The 8,964-nt window shown below is 40.5% G+C and overlaps 1 protein-coding gene across 1 annotated transcript; it reads left to right on the forward strand.

Moving 5' to 3' along the window:
• Positions 1 to 1,926: 1,926 nt before the first annotated feature.
• On the forward strand, positions 1,927 to 6,440 carry LOC103695795 (polyadenylate-binding protein 7-like). The gene is made up of 9 exons (XM_008777208.4): positions 1,927 to 2,245; positions 2,347 to 2,465; positions 2,567 to 2,766; positions 3,836 to 4,095; positions 4,204 to 4,310; positions 4,428 to 4,617; positions 4,699 to 5,075; positions 5,464 to 5,760; positions 5,979 to 6,440. The coding sequence occupies exons 1-9, from the start codon at positions 1,984 to 1,986 to the stop codon at positions 6,171 to 6,173; spliced, it is 2,007 nt and encodes a 668-aa protein (XP_008775430.3). The 5' UTR covers positions 1,927 to 1,983; the 3' UTR covers positions 6,174 to 6,440.
• Positions 6,441 to 8,964: the final 2,524 nt, after the last annotated feature.

Genomic DNA, 8,964 nt, shown 5'->3' on the forward strand with positions numbered 1-8,964 from the left:
CCGAGTCGACTCCAAGTAAACCCAAATCAACTTGAGGAAGAAAAACAGAAAGTTGAGTTTCTGGAACCCTAAGAACGAGCCGACTCCTAAGTGCCCGAGTCGTCTCCAGCTGTTGGCAAGTCGACTCCAGTTTGGTCCGAGTCGACCCCAGGACGAGGCATGCACTTTAATTCAAATCTGGAATAGTGGGATAGTCGTCTCCAGTAAAGCGTGAGTCGACTCCAGATCGCGTGAGTCGACTCCGATCTCAACGGATACATTGTCAGATTGTGCAAACGGGTCAGAACGGCTCCTAATCACTCTCTAACGGCTATTTTTCAAAAGGAATTACTTAAATAGCTAGAGTGAATAGTAGTAGACAACAAGAGGGTTATTCCATTTGAGCATTAAAGGTTTTCAACCACTAAGAGCTTCCATCGAGTGAATTCAAGCAAAAGAACGAAGAAGTGCATTCAACTCAAACCCAACAGGATTCCTCCGCATTCAAGGCTCTACCTACTGTTCTCCATCCTTCGGCTCATTCAAGAGAAGACTCAGAAATTGAGAAGCCCCACTTCCTCATCTCAAATCTGTTTGAAGGCTTCTAACTCAACCTTGCTTATATTGTTTCATATTTGCTTTTTAGAAGTTTCTTCTTGTGAACTAAAAACTCATATTTTGTATACTTGATTTAATCAGGGGATTGAATCGAGGGTTGTAAGGTTTGTTGGTGAGCCAAAGATAAAACCAACGGTGTAAGGTTGTGGTTGGTGAACCGGAAAAAACCAACTGGGTTTGATTGTAAACCCGGAAAAACAATCGAGTGGTTCTAATCGGTGAGACTGTCAAAACCGACCGAGTTCGTTGTAACCTCGTGAAAACAACAAGTTAGGTTGTGAGCTTGCAAAACAACCGGCTGTAATCCTAGAGATTATAGTGAACTCCCAAGTGCGGCTTGGGGAGTGGACGTAGGAGCAAGAGTTGGCTCCGAAGCACTATAAAACTTTCTGTGTTTGTATTGGTTGTTGTCTCTTTCTTTCTCTTCACTCATTGCATCTAGTGATCTAACTAATTCACTTGCAATAGATTTAGTTAATCACTCACCTTATTTTTAGTTGGTCAATATTTAATTAAAATCCAATTCATCCTCTTTTTTGGGTTGTCTTCTTGGGCAACATGATGTAAATTAAACTTCTCTCTCATAAATCAAAAATTTGGTTCTTTTTGAAAATAGTTTTTTGTTTCCAATCATGATGGAACATATGCAAAAATAAGAGCCAAAAAAAAAAGCAAAACTAGGTATTTTACAATATTATATTTGTAAATATCAATTTTGAAATAATATTCATACAAAATTTGGTATTTAGAGGATATTTATATTTTATTATTATTATTATTATTATTTTAAGCCGCTCCCCGCCCCAAAGCCCGGCAGGCGGACCACCGGCCGGACAAATTACCGCAGTGCTTTTGGAGGCGTCGAGGGGACGCCAGCGGTGAACGGACATAGCACGCAATAGACGCGACTCCACGGGATGCCGACCACATACACCGTCCATCTTGAGCTAGACGGTGATGGGAGCACCAGTAGCAGCCACTCCAAATCCACCGTTTAGGCGTGCTTACGACCGACGGAGCATCCTAGGACCTAGATAGAGTTAAACCAAATCACGACCGTTAGACGATGAGATCCATACATTGCGTCCACGTAGTTCCTAAAACGCACCTCTCCAGGCGTCACTTCATCATTGATACGAACGGACAGGATCGCTTACTTGAAACGTGGACGGCAGATCATATGGTCGCATACTTATATTTCTAGACACACATGTATTGTTAAATGTGGGTGGCAGTTACTGTGATGTCAACGTCCAAGACGACTCCTATCATATATAAGCCCGGCCTCCCCGTACTTTCCCGCTCAAACCTCTCTCTCTGTATCTCTTGAGTTCTCTAAGAAGGAGTTCTCAAGTCTCTAAGGCAAGAAAAAAAAGGGTCCAAGAGATGGGGGAAGCGACGAAAACGATGGCGGCAGGGAGCCCGAGCGCGGCGGCGGTGGGGGACCCGAGCGCGGTGGCGGCGCTGTCACTCGTCCCGCGGGGCGCGACAATCTACGTGGGGGATCTCGACCCGTCCGTCACCGAAACCGACCTTCTCAACGCCTTCGCCAGCATCGGCCCCATCGCCTCCGTCCGCCTCTGCCGTGACCGCGCCTCCGGCGACTCCCTCCACTATGCCTACCTCAACTTTCTCTCCCCTCTCCATGGTAATCTCCCTACGCTTCTCTCGATCCCTGATCTCTGTCTTCTTTAGTGTTTCTTGATCGATTTCTGATCTCTTCTTTCAAACCCTCGATGATCATTGAAGCCAGGAGAGCGATCCGGTTCATGAATCACGTCTCTCTCAATGGCAAGCCCATCCGGATCATGTGGTCCCGCCGAGACCCCCTCTCGAGAAAGTCCGGCATCGGTAATCTCTTCGTTAAGGTCAGCATTCTTGATCCCTTTCTTCTTTTCTCCCCCTATTTTTAACGATTTATTTGATCAAAGTCTTCTTTTTCTGGTTCTTTGATGACGAAACCCTAAAGAATTTGGAGGAATCGGTGACCGGGATGGAGCTGGAGGCCATGTTCTCATGGTACGGGACGGTGGAATCGTGCAAGGTGGCGACGGATGAGAAGGGGAGGAGCAAAGGATTCGGCTTCGTCCAGATGGATTCGGAGATGGCTGCCATGGCGGCCATTGAAGCCCTCAATGGCATGATCTTAACTGGTTCAAGCAAGAAACTGTGTGTATTTCTATTCTCTCTTTTGTTCTTAGATGAGTTTGCCTTTTCCTTTTCCGTTGCCTTGAATCTTGGTTGTTAGTAGGTACTACTCTCCTCTGTATGCAAGAAAGTACAAAGCCTTGGTTATTGAATGTTTTGTGCTCTTTCCCTTAATATGTGGAATTCTTTGTTTATATCTTTTCAGTATATTGATAAGGTCTTAATTTCAGAAACTGCGGACTTCCATTTTTTTTTTTTGTTTTCCCCAGTATGTTTATGTGCTTTTATTTACAGTAATTGAGGTCCTTGATATTTGATTATTTAATACTTTACTATTTACCTTGAATATTAAGTTTATAAGATTATATTCTTCTCAACATCCGCTGGGCATTCTTTGATCATTTTATTTTCTTCTTGATAAATGAACCAAGTTACTCTTTTCCTTCATGTATCACTGGGTTTTTCTTATCAAGAGATGGATCAAGTTCTTGTTTCCATGCTTCATGGATTGCCAGGTTTTTCTTTGATCAGTTTCTTTTTTCTTCTTGGAAGATGAATCAAGTTATTCTTTTTCCATGGATTGCTGGGTCTTTCTTTGGTCAGTTTGTTTTCATACCTAGAAATGGATCAAGTTCTTCTTTCCTGTGCTTTGAGGATCGCTGAGTTTTTCTTTGATCACTTTGTTTTCTTACCTAGAGATGGACCAAGCTGTTCACTATAAATCCATCTAGCATGTAATTCACCTTCCCATTTGATTTGATTTGAATTTTCTGGTTCTGTTAATCTCGGGTATGAATTATTATTTTTCTCTTCAATTAGCGCCTTTTGGTTTGCTTTCCAGACACACATGGCATCTTTGTATCTGTTTTTGGCTTATGGTTTGCGCTATAGGTCCATCTTGCATGTACTTTTCCTTATTGTTTGATTTGAATTTTTAGATTCTGCTAATGTTAGATATTTGTTACTATTTAAAAGAATTGTTACAGTGCTTCTCCCCCTTCTTTCAGTTTTTATATTTTAAATTGTGTTAGGTGTTCTTTTTTAAAATTGACCAAGATGTCGTCATATTCATTTTTAATTTGCATTTCAGGTATGTATCGAAGTTTGTTAGGAAGAGTGAAAGGCAAACCCTGCACAAAGAACCAATATGCACCAATCTTTATATAAAGAACCTGGACTGTGATACCACAGACGATATTCTTTATGGCAAGTTCTCCGAATATGGGAAAGTCATCAGTGCTGTTGTCATGAAAGATAAAGATGGGAAGTCGAGAGGATTTGGATTTGTTAACTTTGAGTTGCCAGAGCATGCCAAGAAGGCTTTGGAGGCTATGAATGGCTCGAAACTTGGTATGTTTGTTTGCATATTTTCCAAATTTTCATTTTTATTCTGTCTTGATGTTGATCTGGATTCATGATTCCAATTCTGCAAGTTAACCATAATGATTATGGTGTCAGGATCAAAGTCTATATATGTAGGATATGCTCAAAAAAAAGCTGAACGTGAGAAGCTACTAAGGCTTCAGTTTTCCGAGAGGCATGACCAACACTTTAAAAGGATCCAGGTAGCCTATCTGCTGAATGGTACTTATAGTCAAGGATCTATAATCATATCTGCTGAATTATACTTTGGTCATACTAAGTGGAAGGATTATAATCAAGGACCTATTTTGATGTATCAGGGTTCAAATGTGTATGTGAAGAACCTTGATGACTCAGTCGATGATAAAGTTTTGCGAGGATATTTTGCTGGATGTGGGAACATAATTTCAACAAAAGTGATGCATGATAAAAATGGTCTGAGCAGGGGGTTTGGATTTGTGTGTTTCTCCTCCCCCAAGGAAGCAAGCAACGCCGTTGCACAATTAAATGGTATTAAACTCTATTTGTGATTAATCCCATGTATTTCTTGCTTCTGCTGCTTATCCAATCAGGCCCATTTCTTCTGTACAGGGGCCATGTTCCATGGCAGACATCTATATGTTGCAATTGCTCAGCACAAGGAAGATCGCCGTAAAGCTTTGCAGCTTCACTTTGCTAATATGCCAGTACGACATGCTGTGCACTTTGGGTTTCCATCAGTATATTATACACCACAATATGGACAGCTTCAAAATTCAGGGTACACTAGTCGGCAGCATGGGATGGGTCATTTTCTTGGGAATCAATACTTCGAGATCCCTAATCAAATAAAGCAGCGAGCTTATGCAACTGCTAGCTGTGCAAACAAGGCTCCCATCCCTCTGCAAACAAAGAATGATCCATTTGTTTCTCAGTTTCATTATCCTGTTTATAGAGTGAATCCACTGCCATCCATATATAAAGTGCAGGTATTTCCTGGCTTCTGGTTCTGGAAATACCCCTTTCAAGTTCCTTTTGCATGTTGAGTCCTAAGAGAGCGCTAGTGTTGGTTTTTGATTCCAGATTGTGGATTATCTAACCTTTGAAGCCTTCTTCCTCTCTTTTTCCTCACAGTTAAATGGTAAAATAGGGTGTTATACTGTCCAGTAGATGATCAGAAAGTACATTGTTTCTAGAACCTCTAATATCTATCAAATTAACCTATCTAATATTTCCATATTATTTTTCATAATTGATACTGAATTTGTTCCTTACAAATTAATATACATTGCTTGTAGAACCTTTGCTATAACAATCAACAAATCTAAATTCTCACATTGTTAACAAAACGATTTGACTTTTTTCCTCCTCTCGCAGCCACCGAGGTACAATGGTTACTTTGAGGCTCCATGTTCATACAATGGTTACTCTGAGGCTCCATGTTCATTCAAGTTTGCCAAGGCAGTGAACGCCTGCTACTCTCAGTTTGAGGTGCCAAAATTGTACCGATCTGCAAAGGGGGTGAATAAGACATGCTACACCGTGGATTCCTCTCATCGCTTAAAGGAAGTGGACAGGCTGGACAGGCTGGACAGGGTGGTTGCAACTGTAGAGCCTAAGCAGCAGACGTCAATGATTAGAGAACAACTCTATCCTCTTGTTCAGAAGCTCGAGGTAACTACTCTTTTTTCTAGTTTACTCTTGAACTTTAGATCGTTAGCTATTATTTAATATGGCAGTGAAAGGGACGGGCTGTAGGTTTATATATTTCTCTCGAGGGAGGACATATTTTGCATGTTTCCATTTTTCCTTGTTTGCTTTAATTGTTTGTACTGTGTAGTTTTTTTAATTCATAAATTCTTACATTTAATGAAAATTGGGTTCTCATGAAGCCCGAGCATTCATCGGAAGTAACAAACAAGCTGTTGGAGATGAATGTCACTGAGCTGCATAAGATTCTACTGTCACCTGGTTTGCTATCTCAACGGGTGGCAGATGCAGTCCAAGTCTTGGAGGGATTAGAGGCTAAGGCAGCTACAGATGACAATCATGAGATTGATGGGCAGCAGATGCAGCCCAAGTCCTGAAGGGAGTAAAGGCTAAGGTACCTACAGATGAGATTGGCACTGCTAGAGGTTCTGTACAGTACAACTAAATAATGCCAACTTCAGCAACTTGAAATCGCTATGCTTTTCCTGGACAAACCTGTGGTCTTGTTGTATTCTTTTCCTGGAGAGTATTGGTTCATGTTCTAATTGAGCTGTATATTGTCTTGTTGCATGTGTGGCACCCCTACCTTGTTGATACTCTTGTTGTTGCATGAATAACATCCCTATCTTGTTGATACTGCTAAACACTGCCTACCTGCAATAACTGAAACAGATAAAGACTGTTCTGCTTTAAAACAAAGTTATTGCATGCTGTGCCTGTGGCAAGATGCTCTTGTGATTTGTTTGAATAGGAAATGGTTGGAAACTGATCTCCAGCTTGAAGAGGGAACAGTTTCCAAATTGAATGAATTTAGCATGTATATCAGCAACAACTGATAAAAACTTAATTGTGCCTTATAATTCTTTGCTTGTAATTATGTTGTATCTTTCCCATTTCTAAATGTAGTAAGGTGACCTCCTGATCTGTTTGAAGGGGATATTGTCGATAACTGAATGAATGGTCCAACAAATGACCATCGGCTATGATTTTCTTGGTTGTCTCTCATGGGAAAAGTATATTTTTGTGATAACGACTACCCAAATCAAATTTAACATTTATTCTATAGGATCAAAGCTGGTAAGACATCTGCTTGGAATATTCTTTTGGAGCATTTCTTCTGGTTGTTGTCCCTTAAAAAGGAAAAAATAGCTTCGTTTTATCATGGTTTTTGCCATCCCGGCTTCCTTATTGCTATGCTTTTTTGAGGAAGAAAGGGGCCTTTTTAAGTGCATTATCACGGTGGTCTTATGTAGTGTTTGGTCTGGAGAGGGATAAGTCTCTCTCTACTGGACTGATCGAAAAACTTTCCTGTCAGATAATCTTGGTATTTGCAACAACAAAAAAAAAAAAAAAAAATCATTGTTCTATGGTGGCCATGGCAACCATTCCAAAAACCTTCTCAAGCTGGGTTTCAATTTATCAGGTTCCGCTTGTTTCTTTCCTTCCATAAATATCAAGTGACAGCTACAATACAAGTCCATCCTTGTCTTGATTTAGATGTTTGCAGCTGTATGCTCCACCCGCTCCATATCTGATGCAGGCATGCGTCAGTGCTGTTGTTTAGTATCAGTTCTTAAGAAGTTTGCTACTGAATCATCTTGCTGTAAGGCAATGGAGCATATGTTGGGGGAAAGTGATCTCAAACCTTCACTTCCCACCCAGCAGTCATTCCAGCAGGAAAAGATTTCTCCATTTTCTGCCTCAAATCTATTAGGAGAGAATTAGAATACTTGAAAGCTGAAGGGCGAGGGTAGCACCTTGATGGAGACAAGATTAGGAAGAATGTTTTGGTGAAAACCACAACGGACTTGCTTGTGGTGTGGAAGACTTTATTTATAGAGAATGATTTACAATCAATCAATGTACAAATTGAATGCCATTAAATAGCTATTGTTGTACAATCTATATAAAGAACAAATCCTACACCACAATCTCAGCTGCATGACATTGTCATAATTTGTATTTTCATGTTTTGTTCCTTTGTGATTATTTTATTGCTGTACATTCCATATAAAAGACACCACAATCTTAGTTGTATGATATTTTGTCATGATTTGTATTTCCATGTTTTGCTTCTTTGTGATTATCTCCATGATGATCTCCACAATTATCTCCAACACCCCCCGCAAGTTGAGCGTGGAAGCTCACACGCGAAGCTTGGAATGGAATAGTGTAAACAATGGTCAAGAGAGACTTTTGGTGAAGATATCCGCAATCTGGAGATTAGAGGGTGTTGCCTAAGGTGACAAGCCAATAGGAGGGGTGAATTGGTTTTTCTAAATTTTTAATTTCTTAACTAAGTTAATTGATGAGTGAGTGATTTAGTTAATATTGATTGAGTGCGTGTAGTGAAGTTAGAACAATACATAATACAAACACACAAGAAGTATAGTAGTTCGGTGCTCTCCTAAGCACCTACATCCACTCCCCAAGCGACCCCTTGGGAATTCACTATAATCCCGCGGATTACAGTTGGATTGTTTTCCGGGCTCACAATCTAAAAACCTTTACACTTTAGTTTTTCGGGATCACCAAAAACCTATGTTGGTTTTACGGGCTCACCAACAAACCTTCACCGTTGGTTTTATAGGTTCACCAACAAAACTACACCGTTGGTTTTACGGGCTCACCAACAAACCTTACAAAATGATTAAGAAGAAGAAGGTTGAAACTCTTAGATGAGCAAATATAACAATTATGAGCTACAAAGAAGAGTTTAGAATATAGTTATCGCTTTGATAAGGCTCTTCTCTTCTTTGTCAAGATTGCTTCACTCTTCAAGAATTAGTGGAGCTCTTAATGCCTCTTAGAATCTGCTCAACTACTTCCTTTTTGGCTCTTTGAATGAAGCACTAGATTGAAGAATGCTAGGGCTTGCTTTTTCTTGAATGAACTTTGACTTGTTTGCAAAAGCTTCTTCCTCTGATGAATAGTGTCATTTTAAATACTTGCCCACCTCTTTTGATCACTCCCCATTGGTTAGATTTGAAAAACTATCTGTTACTAGCTGTTGGGAGGTCAAAAGGCACTTCAGCAGAACTAGCCGTTATGCCTTTGCCCGTGCTGGAGTCGACCCAAACTTTTCTGGAGTTGACTCAACTTACTGTTCATCAGGCTTGGGGTCGACTCAACTTTCTCTGGGGTCGACCCCTACTACAGTGGAGTTGG

The sequence above is a fragment of the Phoenix dactylifera genome, chromosome 4 (genome assembly GCF_009389715.1).
Source record: "Phoenix dactylifera cultivar Barhee BC4 chromosome 4, palm_55x_up_171113_PBpolish2nd_filt_p, whole genome shotgun sequence".
Classification (NCBI taxonomy): domain Eukaryota; kingdom Viridiplantae; phylum Streptophyta; class Magnoliopsida; order Arecales; family Arecaceae; genus Phoenix; species Phoenix dactylifera.